Genomic DNA, 13,805 nt, shown 5'->3' with positions numbered 1-13,805 from the left:
GAAAGACAAAATGTTTTATTAACGTCAGTGATAACATTCAAAACCAGAACACAGTATTTTTATGGGAGGCATATGTTTTGTCTACAAGCAATTATTAAATGCGCGCTTGGCACCACAGACCTGCAACCTGGGAAAGGCCTGTGCTAGTGGAAGGAATCAATTTACACTCAAGATCAGTATTCTAGATCTGCTAGTTCTGTTTCTTGCATTTATTAACCACGTGACCCAGGCTACCGCACTCACTAACTGGAACTTCTTGGGTTCTTACTTCCCAGGTGAGAGGAGTAATGGTGTTTTGGTTTGGCTTTTGGTCGTTTTGCCTGTTTTGTTTGGGTGATGGAGTAGGGATTGATTATTTGAAATTTGAATGAACTGAAAGGAACATTTCTGCAGACTGTTCAGACAATATTGCCGTTACCAGGCGTGCTTGGTAGAATGAACAGGAAAGGAAATGTCTGGAAACTGAATCTTACATCCTGCTCCTACTCTTCCCATTAGCTCCCCGTCTGAGCACTATTTAAGTAGTTACTTGCACTGTGTGTAAATGGGTCTCTACCAATTTGCCTCCTATTCCTTAAGGGCCAGTCCTTAAAAGTTTTTGTCATTTGAATGACTGACATAATTATAGCAACCCAATTCAACCCCCACAGTTAAATTATTCCAGACATATCAGACTCGGTTCTGTTTTTGAAGATGTTGCGAGATTACATTATCTTTGGGCAATGTAACATGTTCCCATCTATCACCATCAACAACCAACTCTGACTAGCAGGATTTTTTTTCTTGCATTCATCAAAGCTTTCGAATGTTGCAATTAAACAGTTGACTTTTGAGCAACTGGACTTGAACGGCAGAAGCCTACTTATTCACAACTGTTTTTCTATAAGTGTAAATAGACTCTTCAAATCCACAGGTTGTACATCTGCCCGTTCAACCAACTGTGGATCACAAACAGGTAGGAATTTGTGGACACGGAGGGCTGACGATAGGCTTTGATCTACACCATTTTAAATAAGGGACTTGAGCAGCCTTGGACTCTGGTATCTGTGAGAGGTTCTGGAACCAAGTCCCCACACATTCTGAGGGAGGACTGTAGTTAAATTTTGGAGGACTCAAATATTATACCCACATTTTCAATTTCAAACCCCACATTGTTCAGGGTCATCTATAATTAGAATTCCATGGAACAGCAGCTCTGTCAATTAATAAATTCCAGCAAACTTCGGTGAAGGTCTCTCATATGCCACCTAAGAAGAAGTCCGTTTGGGCCAGGTAGGCAGTAGGATTAAGAGAGAAGGTCAGGCTGTCTCCTTCCAGACTTAAGGGGAGCCCAGCCTAAGGACTTGCTGCCTTTCCTTTGGAGCAACACAGAATGTTAGCTGAGAACACAGTTCTCGGCCATTAGCCAGTCCCATCTGAAACAGACTGGACCTGGCCTCAGATCCCCAAAGCCATGCTCTGTGACTATCTCCCTGTAGCTTCTACAATTGCACTGTGAGATCTGTGTTGTTTTTATGGAAACATACCATATTTCCCCATATATAAAATGTTCCCATGTATAAGATGCACCTTAAATTTGGGGCCTGAAATTTTGGGGGAAAAATGTATTACATAAAGTTATTGAACTTAAAGTTCATCATAAAATTCATACAACTCCTCATCACTGTCAAAACTCCCATCCATTAGCTTGTCCTCATCTGTGTCTGATGATGAATCGCTGTCTTTGACAATGAGCGCAAAAACAAGCACAAAAGAAGTGGGAAATGCAACAACTGTGTAAGACACACCCAGTTTTTAGACCCCAAATTTTTCGGGAAATGGTGCATCTTATACATGGGGAAATACAGTAATGTGTGAGCTTGGGGACTCAGGTTCACAGCCAGGGTCTCTGTCCCAGTCCCAGCCCCCCGACCCCCATGCTTCCCCTCAACTGCTGAATCACTGCATTGGCCTCTTTCTGTCCTCCCAGGAACAGCACCCAGTTGGACTTTCCCGGACCAGTGGCCCCATGCAGTCCTCCGTGCCCCCAGGCTCAGGTGGCATGGTCTCGGGCACCAGCCCCGCTGGCCCGGGCTTCTTGGGCAGCCAGCCTCAGGCGGCCATCATGAAGCAGATGCTCATTGACCAGCGGGCCCAGCTGATGGAGCAGCAGAAGCAACAGTTCCTGCGAGAGCAAAGACAGCAGCAGCAGCAGCAGCAGCAGCAGCAGCAGCAACAACAGATTCTGGCCGAGCAGGTAACACACGCCCTTGGTGTGATTCATTCATTCAGCAAGCATTTATTCAGCCCCTGGTGTCCCTGAGGGAGTTACAGTTCATGTCCTTTGTCAAGATATTCGCAGTCCAGCATTTCCTGGGATCACCGGACAACCTGCAGAATTTAGACCTTTCAATTAGTTAGGCTTTTCCTTAGAAGGAATTAGCCTGTTCTTAAAAGACAGCCTTCAGCCGTCAATTTGAAGGCCCATTTGTCAGAGACACATCTTCCATTCAAGCCTGACTCCTTTTCTTCGGGTTTCTGGTTTAGGGGTAATCAGCACGTGGGTGGGGAGGACTGGCTCACATTCTCTGTAACTTCGAATATTTCTAGCAGGAAGAAAAAAGAAAAGTAATTCAGAGAACTTTGTCTCTTGAAAGAAAGGTGTCGGGAGGAGGGATGGTGGAGAATTCTGCAGACTCAGTCCCGAACAATGGAACAGGAACAATAGCAGGATAATAGGGCCCACGGAACTACCTGGAAACTTGAACTTGAGGTCACAGAAAGGGGGCAAAGTTAAGAAAATTCCCAACAGCTTTGAAAACCAGCTCAGGAAATCTTCAGGTTAAAGGAAGGCCTAACACAAAGCTCTGCCTTGGATGCCTTTGACCACCCTCACCATATCATTTCTGCAGCTTTGAAGGAAAACCTTCCCTGTGGCCTGCTCCCGTCTGTTTCAGTGTGATTCTTTTGGAGGCGTTTTGTTATTTTGTTGCATTTTGTTTTCTTTTTGTTGTGTGTTGTTTTCCAGATGCCTGTGCCTAATTTAGTGTTATCCCAGGAAAGGCCAGAGGCCTTCCAGAAGAGAACCTCAGAGGGCCCTGTGGGGTCTGGACAGGGTGTCTCACCCTTTTCTTACAGGAGGTGTGAGGTTGCCATCCAAGGCTCAAGGCCCAACAGAGCCCTTCCCCACTCTTACCCTTACACAGTGTTCCTAATAGGGTCAGAATTCTGGAAGTTTATCAAGTGTCCTCCACCCCCTACTGTGTGGGACACAGACACATTGAGATCCCTACGAACCAGGAGCAGCAGTCCAAAGGAACACCAGCCATCCCCCAAATAGAAAAATTCTCCTACTGCTGAACACAGTTCACTTATTTATTTATTTTTATTTTTATTTTTTGCTTTTGTTCCTGAACAGCTGTGTAATTATCCCTTCTCACCAAGGTCAGTCGGCCGCCTGGCAGCTCTTGTACAAACAAACCTCTCTCCACCCGCGTAAGGTGTATGACGAGGAACAATGCTAATGTCTCTGAGGCAGTGATAAATGGAGCAGCTCAGGGGGGAGCTGGGCTTTGTAAATCCTCTCCTCGGCCAATCCCAGGACATTTCAGGGGTGCCCGATACTGTGAGTGATGGCTTTTGACCAAGCCACCGAGTGGAGGTGGGGTAACCAGGCAGAACTTGGCGGTTCCAACCCAGCGGTGAGCCCCTTCTGCAAGGCCAGCCAGGCCTGGGAACACGGAGGAGGCAGACACGCGGCCCCAGGGTGACACCCACGGACTAGGGGGTGAGAGGGGGAGGTCCCTCACCCAGGACATGGAGAAATGTGAGGACATGAGAAGTCACAAAAAGAAAAAACAAAATGAGTACAATTCTTTGACAACTGTGTGTACCAAGGGAGGGTGAGGGGCGAAGGACAGAACAAAGTACTCAGGGTCAGAATGTGTCCAGTCTTTGGCTTGTGGTCTGGTTTCAGAAAAACAACCCGCCTCACCTCGCTCCTCGGCTGCCAGGGTAAGTTTGAATGATTCCCCAGCCTTCCTCGTATGCATCGCTCTTTTAAAGATCACCCGGGATAATGTGTGTACAAGTCTTTGGAAAGTGCACAACTGTATTTGGGGACCTATCATGTGACTCTGGTGTCCCAGAAGTGCTGCAGCCACACGGGCCGGCCGTCCTGTGGGACTAGCCCAGAAGTGAAATCAAGGAAAAGCTCAAGTCACTGTTGCATCTTCCCTGCGCCTGGACACAGTGCTTCCTGATGTGGGCTGCCCAGGGGTCTGCAGGTGGTGACCGTCGGCTGTAGTTTTGAGGATGAATACTGCCGTATCGAGGTCAAGATGGTCTTCTTGCCCTCTGCAGCAGCAGCGTGTCCCTGATACTTTCAGTTTCTTACCCAGCATATTAGCGACCCCTGGCTTTCCTACAAGGACAGGTGAGGGAAAACAGAAGGAGTTGGGTTCTTGCTTATCTTTGGGAATTTTAAAACAATTCTCAGTGGACTTAGAAATCAGAACAGAGCAGGTTGAAAGCAGGCATGAAGGAGCATTGATTGCTTTCTTCTCAAAGAGTGCAGGGGATGTCACCCTTCGTGCGTTCCCCAAAGTTCCACAGAGCCTAGAATGTTCTATCTGAGAGAAACATTAGAGATCATCAAGCCCCTTCATTTTACATATGAGGACATGGAGGCCAGGGAGCTGATGATGTGACGTATCTGAGGTCACAGAGTTAGAGCGACCAAGCCAAGCCAGGAGGCCCACCCAACTCCAGCCCGGGTTGCCACAGGGTGTGTCCCCGTGGTATGTGGGACAGCTAAACTCTTATATAATATGGGAAATTTGGCTGAGGAGAAGCTTTGATAAGCTCAGCTTATTTTCAAGAATGTCCCTATACTGCTGCCTATAAGAGTAACATGGTTTCTTGTCTACACAGTTAATTAATTTTAACAGTTTGTGCAAAACACCAAGGTAGGCACCACAGGACAGGGTACCTGGGGCAGAAGCTGTTCTTTTCTTTGGTTGCCAGGTTGCTGGCTCGCCTTGTGGGGAAAAGAAAGAAAGAAAAAGAAGAAAAAAAAGAAAATTATAGAGCTGCCCAAGAACAAAAACAAGAGAAAAAAATAGAAATAAACTCGTGTTTAGAAGTGGTGGATGTGTGTTATTTTCATAATGAACACTCTAAAGAGCAGGACCCTTGTCCATTCTTTGTAGCCCTTGCAGATAAAAGGTGCCTGATGAATATTCAGTAGCTGCGGAAGGGGGTGAAATGACGCGCAAGCGGAGGGTTACACAGCTACTTGACAGTAGCCGGCTGAGAACTAAGAGCCCCCTCTCTGCTCGCCACCTCACTCTTATTTTCTTCCCCGTGCCACATACAGCATAACAGCCAGAATAGCCTTTCCAAAATATTGATAATAGCACGACCAAAGCGGAATCCCCCGGGGGCGCGAGAAGAAAGACGGGCCCTTGAACCTCCTGGTGCCTGGTCTGTGTGGAATCCCATGCGGTTTCCTCCAGACAGTACAAGCCGGATATGTTACTGTGGAGATGGATTTTACAGGCACGGTGACCTCAGGGAATAAGATGAGCCTTTTTTTTTTTTTTTATAGCCCCTGAGAATCCTATCTTCCAGTTCCTGAAGCAGCTATTTAGGTCATTAAAAATTAGTTGCTTGTCCCTTTGAGCTCGGCCCCCACAATCTTAGGGAAAACATGCAGACTGCTGTTGGAAAGTCAGAGTCAGAGTTGCCTGGCACAGTGCACATTCCTTGTGAGCCAGTACGTCTGCCCAAAAGGTGTAGGCAAGGACATTCATTGCAGCGGTATTTGGGACAGCCCCTAGCTTGAAACACCCTAATTGACCATCGCTGGTAGAACAGGTAAAATCAGTGGTGATCTCAATAGGATGGAATATTTCTCAACACTGAGAATGAACAGACCACAACGACATGCATCCACACGGCTGAATCTCACAAATGTAATGAACGCAAGAAGCCAGACACCAAAGCCAGGCACAGTACATTGTATAAATCCATTATATCAAGTACAAAAGCAGACATGACTGATCTGTGTCATTAGGTTAGGGCAGTGGTTCTCCCAGGTCAGATGAAGGGTAATGACTGTCAGGGGGTACAAGAAGATCCTGGCAATGTTCTGTGTCTTAAACTGTCTAGATGCTGGTTGCCAGGACTGTGTTTATCTGTGAAAATTCTTCCACCTGTCCACTTCTGCTTTGTGTGTACAAAGTTTAATTTGGGCAAAAATCCTACCTTCCTCCTCATGGCGGGCTATTTAATTGAGAGCTCTGTCCCCATCTCACCTCTGCCCTTTTTGTCCTCTTGTTCCAGCAGTTGCAACAATCACACCTACCCCGGCAGCACCTCCAGCCACAGCGGAGCCCATATCCAGTGCAGCAGGTCAATCAGTTTCAAGGTGAGGCCCGTGCAGCCAGTAACATTGCCTTATGTGCTGCTGTGTTTGCATCAGGTAATATAAAAAATAGTGAAGAACTGAGAGTATCAACCAATCAAAATGCATTCTTTGAGGCCCCTTGCTGTGCCAGGCATTAACTTTTGGGTCCCTGGGTCCCAGAGAGGTTCTGGTGGGATCAGGGAGGGGTCAAAGTGGCTGTGGGGGACTGAGGTAGCTATTCTTTGCCAGAGGTATTCAACAATTCAACAACCAATAAGAACATACCAGTGCCTGTTGGCCCAATATCAGCTTTGTTAATGCCCAGATCATCATCTCAGTGACCACAGGGGAGAAGATCTTGTACCACATCTTTCTTGCTAAACCCAGCAGTTCAGCTGGCCAAGCCCTCACTTCCAACAGCCAAACTGGAAGATTCTGGCTTGTAGTAACCACTAATCTCTCCTGAAGATAGTAACAGACAAAGTCTTGAGGTTGATTAAACTATCTTGATCCTGCTGACCTTTGCAGAAATTCCTCTCCAGACCTGCGGGGGGGGGGGGGGGGGGGGTCCGTTTTGTCCCTGGCTCCTGACAAATGCCCAGTGAGATCGGTAACCTGTGAGAAGTCAGGATTCATTGGTCTTGGTAGGTCCTGTGACAAGGGAAGGGGATGGGAATTAGGATTTCTGTAGTTAGGGGAATCCAGGAGCCCCCTAAAAACTCCTGAGGATATACTGGGAAGGTTCCTCAAGCTCATCTTCCACTTGGGCTTGCTTCACTGGAGGTGGAAAGGATGATAGGTGAATGGCCCTTATATTTCATGACACAATGGCATATGGGAAAATAGCAAATTGATAGATGAGAGTATTGTCCCTGGAGAAAAGTTCTGGTCAAAATAACTTGTATGAGAACCTACAAATCTCAAAGGTTTTAATGACTGTCTTCCTCTTACTAAGTCCTGTGTCTCTGGGCAATGTTATATGCCTATGAGGAAATGCTTATTTTTCACAAATTCATACATTTTGTGAGTGAAAAATAGAACATAGACCCTTTTAGGGGGAAAAAATTCATATTATGCTCTCCACTAGAATATAGAAGATTGTCTTTGACATTTGTAATATTAAAGAGTAGACAGGAAAATTAATTTGACTACAGTGTCTCATAATACTGTCTGTTTTAGACAAAAACAAGAAAGAAAAAGTAGTCTGTTGTTTAACATATGTAATAATCAGATAAAGGAAAGTTAATTCTTTGGACGCATCTAATTTTTTTCCCTGTGTATATTTAAAATTACTGAAGATATAAAACTAGATTAATAAAATGTTTTTTGTTTTTCTTGAAAATATGGTGCTGATTTTAAAACACCCCTTTTCCCGTAAGAATTATACCTAGATAGTGCAACCATTTATACTAAGTAAAAGTAAGGGTTGGCTTGGATTAATCTTTTAATATCTCTTAAAGGGCATTGGCAGTATTTCTGCCCTCTTAATAAAGGACCTATTTCTAATTGAAAAACTTAGTCCAGATAATATCCAGTCCCTCACCATTTCCATTGTAAACACACAACAAAAATTTCCAAAATATTAAAAGTCCTTTTATCTTTTTCCCGCAGCCCATCAGCCTGTGTGTGTGATTTGGGTCTATCTGATCAATCTCTAAGCCAGCAATATTTTTCCCTTAAATGTTTAAATAACTCGATAACCCATTTCACCACAGTTGATCCAATCGGTCATGCCGTCAATACAAATTTAGTCATTAAGGTCACAAAACTTCATAACAAGATTACAAGTTGCACTCCAGTATTTAATCAGGAGCTTTTGATTAAAAAAAAAATCACTTAGCTATCATTAAGCTTAAAACAACCACAACAAAAGAATGCAACCATTTCTAAGGATCGCTACCAGCCCTGCTCCCAATCGTCCAGGTTTCCCCACAGTAACTATTTCAGTTTTTAATGCAGAATGGTATTGATCTCAAGCCTCAAAAACTTGTCATAATCAACATTTCTGTAATTTTCTCTCGTAAAGAAAGAAATAATATATGGAGACACATTTGCTGCCGAGAAATCAATACACCCGTCAGGAAGACAAAAACACACTTCAGTTCCCTGCCAAGGTGCCAGGCTTACCAAGGTTACACTGTTCACATCTGCGTTCTCTTCTCAGTTCCAGGGAAGATCAAATTTGCTTATAATATCGACTGGCTCTTACATTGCATCTTTTTTAAATGTCGGGGGGGGGGGGGAGGAATATTTTGTCTCGTAGACTTAATCATTAGCAGGAACACAGAAAAAGCCATGATGTGCTCCTCCCAGTCCTTGACAGCATTGACTGGGGTCCGCAGGGTGACATTTCTATTCTCCTGGCTGGTTTGGAGATTTCCTGGGAACTGGTCAGGAAGGCCTCACTCAAACGCCTAATTAGAATGGAGTGACTTGGCACGTTCACACTCTGGCCAACTTTTAAACAGCTTCATTAAAACTCTGTTAGCAGTCTACGGAGAGCCGTAGTCATTGCTGATTTCAAGGAGTGGACTTCACTGGAGAGAACCGTGAAGTTCATTGCCAAGTAGCAACTAGCAGGATGTTTCTGTTTCTGGCTCAGGAAGCTAGCCAGTTTGCACTGACGAGGGGTGATTCAGAGCATGCGGAAATCTACAGAGTGGGTCGCAGAAAACGTCCCATCTGTTGAAATAGCTTCTTAGCAGAAGCATTGGCCTTTAACCTCTAGAACCCTGTTCGTCTTAAGGGAAGTTCGTCTAATGGTCTCTACTGATAGTGTTCTCTACTGAACCACGTTCACTTCACAAACAGAGTGGGCACAGTGATCGCTGTTTCTTCTTCATTTAGCCCAGGAGATGAATTCTCTCTCAGCTCCAAAAAAAACAAAACAAAAAAAACGGTATCTAATTGGTTGAGGATGGCATCCTATCAAGAAGTGTGAGAAATAATTTGCTTCTAAAACATAAACAAAAATAACATTGGGGTAATCAAGTGAAAAAGTCAACTACAAAAGCGTGTGTGCAGTATGATACCAATCTGTTTTTATGTAAATAGTAGTTAGTCATCTCAGGACAGTGGGAACTTGGATGACTTTCATTTTCATCTTTGTGCTTTTTCAATATTTTCCAAAGTTTTCCACAGTCAGCACATGTTACAAGCAGAAAAATAATCATTGTTTCTATTAAGGATTTGTTATTAGAGTAGATCTTTTTGTATAAAAGAATCTGTCACTCCCAAAGAAAATTCAGCACCTTGTCACAGTACATTGCTTATCGAGAAGAGTGAGTGGATGTCCTTTCTTCCCACAGGTTCTCCGCAGGAAATAGCAGCTGTGAGAAGCCAGGCCGCCCTCCAGAGCATGCGGACGTCACGGCTGATGGCACAGAACGTGGGCATGATGAGCATGGGACCCTCCCAGAACCCAGCGACAATGGCCACAGCCGCTGCCCAGTCAGAGATGGGACTGGCCCCTTACACCACCACACCGACCAGCCAACCGGGCATGTACAACATGAGCCCAGGAATGACCCAGATGTTGCAGCACCCAAACCAAAGTGGCATGAGCATCGCGCACAACCAAGCCCAGGGTCCAAGGCAACCTGCCTCTGGGCAGGGGGTGGGGATGGTTAGTGGGTTTGGTCAGAGCATGCTGGTGAACTCAGCCATGACCCAGCAGCACCAGCAGATGAAAGGGCCCGTAGGCCAGACCTTGCCAAGACCCCAAGGCGCACCAAGGCTGCAGAGCATTATGGGAACGGTCCAGCAGGGAGCCCAGAGCTGGCAGCAGAGGGGCTTACAGGGTATGCCTGGGAGGACTAGTGGAGAATTAGGGTCATTCAGCAACGGCGCCAGCTACTCACTTCAAGCAGGCCAGCCGAGGCTGACCAAGCAACACTTCCCACAGGGACTGAGCCAGGTCATGGACGCTAACACGGGCACGGTGAGAACCCTCAACCCAGCTGCCATGGGTCGGCAAATGATGCCACCACTCCCGGGGCAGCAAGGGACCAGCCAGGCCAGGCCGATGGTCATGTCTGGCCTGGGCCAGGGTGTCCCTGGAATGCCAGCCTTCAGCCAGCCCCCGGCCCAGCAGCAGATGCCCAGTGGCAGCTTTGGTCCGAACGTCCAGAGCCAAGCCTACGACCGTAGTGCCCCTCAGGACATGTCGTACAGTTACAGCAGTGAGGCCTCCGGGGCTCCCTTCCCTGGCCTCTCGGACAGTGCCGACCTCGTGGACTCCATCATCAAAGGCGGGCCAGGGGATGAGTGGATGCAGGAGCTCGATGAATTATTTGGAAACCCCTAGTCGAGAGGGGCCCCAAGCGCCACAATTCTAGTGGTTAAAGCATAAAACAGGAAGAAGAAACAGGATGTGGGCCCGTCCTTGTTTTTTGTTTTTTTGACCCACTACACTGAGCAGAACTGCAGCTGGCTGGTGGTGAAAGATCCAGGTGCCAATCCATAGCCCTGCAGGACCTCACCCACCTGATTTTTACACAGCAGCCAAGATGCGATGCCGTGCGCCTCCCTGCTGCGGGAGAGGGAGACACCAGAGGCAGGTGGGGAGGGCGGGCCCGAGCCTCCTGCTCGGGACCCCTGTGATCGAGCACCTGGTCCAGCAAGGGCTGCGCCTGCCCACACACTGCTGCCTGAGGCAAGGCCTCCGTCAGCCCCACCTGCCCAGGTACGGTGACTGCAGCTTTAGAGACACGGGAGACAGAGCCTCGGGCAGGGGGAGCTCCACGGAGGCTGCGGGGTAGGCCACGCGCACAGGTCAGACGCGTGCTGAGCTCCAGCTGGGAAGAGATGTCAGGCTTCAGGACCTGCGGCTAGATGTCCACGGCAGGCAGGAAGACCTGCGAGATGTCGCAGGGAGACGGCCAAGGTCCTCCAGGCCTGTCCCCTGCCCCAGGATGCCCTCAGGAATGTCAGAGACGTTGCTGTTGGCTGCCTCATAAAGATAGCCAAGGGAGCTGGGAGGAGGGCCGGTCCTGCAGTCCAGGGGGCGGCTCTGCGGGTGACGATGTGGCCCTCAGGCCGGGTAGTAGTTCGGCTGGGGCCTCCTGGGAGCCTAGTATGACAGTGACACACCAAGGCAGTTGCCATCTCCACAGGGTGGGGAGCCCCTGGCAGATGCTGTGTGCCTGCCAGCAGGACCACCTTCCTGCCCCACCCCACCTTTGTCCCTCCTGGTGTCCATCTCAGCATCCGTGCCTCTCCTCTCAGACAACCCAGGAAGAAAGGAAGCTTTTCATCTCTAGGGACAAAATAAATAAATGCAAGAAGAACTTAGACAACGCCTGAAATGCCAAGGCGACACTGGAATGTTCTTTCTCTGCCATGTGTGGAGTGGAGTAGAACAGTTGTGCCCAGAACTGAGCAGGCTGCCCTGAGGCTCGGTGGTGGGCTGACCCGCACCACATCTGACTCTGCTGGGACCCCCAGGGAGGACCGGCCCGGGGGGCACCACGCGGGCTCCCTTTGGGAAAATCCCAGGGATGATGCCCTGATGTTGGCTGTGCCCTTAATGCCTACTCACCAGAGACAAATCTAAACCCCTGGAGATGAGGCACTGAGAAATCATTACTCCTTACATGTTTTGATGACAGAATACATGGTTCTTTCCTATGGGCACAGTGACCCGCTTCAGAAATCCTGTACAGTTGTTCTCTGTGTAATTCACTCCCGCCCGCCCTAACTGGAGTCCGTCAGAAGGGAGCAACAAGCTCTGCTATCATGAGGCTTGTCTCTTATTTACAAGGAGTTATCTGTCAGTCCTTGCCTCCCCTCCCACTGTCCCATGTTGGAGATTATGTGGCATAACTATTGTCCTAAGTGAGTAAGAGTGACGTGTGCTTTTCTCTCCCTCCCCTGACCCCCCCCCCCCCATCCTTCCGTCTGTGTCCAGATGGCGGGCTGGCTCTCTTTGGGCAGTCACATGCAGCTTGCCACACCAGAGCCCAGACTGGGGACCATGGGGAAGCAGACTGGCTGTCCTGGGAGAAGGTCCCAAGAAGGGGGGTTTGAACGGAAAGCCAGGGGTGGAGGATGTAGAGGCGTCAGGCTGGCAAAGACAGCCTTGACTTGCTCACCAGGTCCTAAAGATGTAGACCTATTCAGCCGAGGTGGGTGAGGGCCCAGGCAAAACCGTGCTGTCTCTGGGAAGAGGTGTTAGCAGGGTGACCACGAGCACGCTGCATGGGGAGAGACACTGCCAGGGAAATGGAAACTCCTGAGTGGGAACAGATGAAAACCAAAAATAAATAAATAGATAAATAAGCAAGCAAGCAAACAAGAAGACAGAATAGATGGTTACCTTCTTCTGAAAGGTACAGGAAGTAACGCTATAAGCAATGATGAGACAGACACTAGGGTTGGCTGGTGGAGGAGTAGCTTTATTACCTTGAAAAAGCTTCCTCCAAATGCTCAGTCCTGGGACCAACTAAATAGAGAGGTAGATTTTAATAAGGTGATTTTTTTTTTGTTTTTGTTTTTACTACGGTGCTGATGTATATGTAATGTCTAAAAAAAAAGTTATTTGTAAATAATTTTTTATGATATTGCAGATATCACTGGGTCTACTATCTGTAAAATATATATATATATATACATATAAATATATATATACTGTTTGTTTAAAATAGAGTATTTTTATTTCATTCCTTAACTCATCATCACAGCAGTGGTATCGCACTTCAGGTGACATCGAATTACTAATTTGTACTGTATGACCTATGGCAACTTGCTCCATTTTATTCAGATTTTTCTAGTCTCTTTTTACTTTGTACATTGAACATTGCTTATTTCCTTTTAAGAAATGTACAGAACTCTGAAATGTAGAAATGAAGTGATGTCGACATACCACTTTTAAAGAAAAAAAACAAAACAAAATAAATAAAAGATCGTTATCTGAATAAACCCAAAGTTTAGTTTATTGTTGGCTTGTCCCCAGATCCCCAGCCTTAATTAAGCAGATAGATTATGCCTGGGTTTTAATTGGTTAACTGCAGTTCTTGTCTCAAAATTGTGATATCATTATTTGAACATTTTTGTAACAGCGCAAAGCAATCAATCATCCGCAGCCTTTTTATTTTTATTTTTATTTTTTTTTTTTTTTTTTTTTTTTTTTTTTCATTTTTCTGAAGCTGGAAATGGGGAGAGACAGTCAGACAGACTCCCGCATGCGCCCGACCGGGATCCACCCGGCACGCCCACCATGGGGCGACGCTCTGCCCACCAGGGGGCGATGCCCGCAGCCTTTTTAATTCAATCACACAACTAAAACGTTCTCAATTTGCACTCTGGGAGACGTGGAAATGTGAACAGAAGGAAATCAACTTTGAAAGGAACGTACTGAGGTCCATCCATAGATTCAGCACTGTAACAATTCAGATCCACCTGGTTCATTCAGAGGGTT

General features: G+C 46.9%; 1 protein-coding gene across 2 annotated transcripts in view; it reads left to right on the top strand.

Annotated features, from left to right (window-relative positions):
* Window positions 1-13,266, top strand: part of MAML3 (mastermind like transcriptional coactivator 3) — a 410,214-nt gene extending 396,948 nt beyond the window's left edge. The window contains exons 3-5 of one of the 2 annotated variants that reach the window (XM_066385451.1): window positions 1,970-2,236; window positions 6,328-6,409; window positions 9,697-13,266. In XM_066385451.1, the coding sequence (XP_066241548.1) occupies window positions 1,970-2,236; window positions 6,328-6,409; window positions 9,697-10,694 (1,347 nt within the window). In that variant the 3' untranslated portion in view covers window positions 10,695-13,266. Of the gene's footprint in view, window positions 1-1,969; window positions 2,237-6,324; window positions 6,410-9,696 lie in introns of both variants that reach the window. The other variant, XM_066385440.1, reaches the window with a different exon arrangement.
* The last annotated feature ends 539 nt before the right edge of the window (window positions 13,267-13,805 follow it).

Source organism: Saccopteryx leptura, chromosome 1 (genome assembly GCF_036850995.1).
Source record: "Saccopteryx leptura isolate mSacLep1 chromosome 1, mSacLep1_pri_phased_curated, whole genome shotgun sequence".
Classification (NCBI taxonomy): Eukaryota; Metazoa; Chordata; class Mammalia; order Chiroptera; family Emballonuridae; genus Saccopteryx; species Saccopteryx leptura.
Note: the sequence above shows the minus strand (reverse complement) of the source record. Positions and strands in the feature narration are given on the sequence as shown.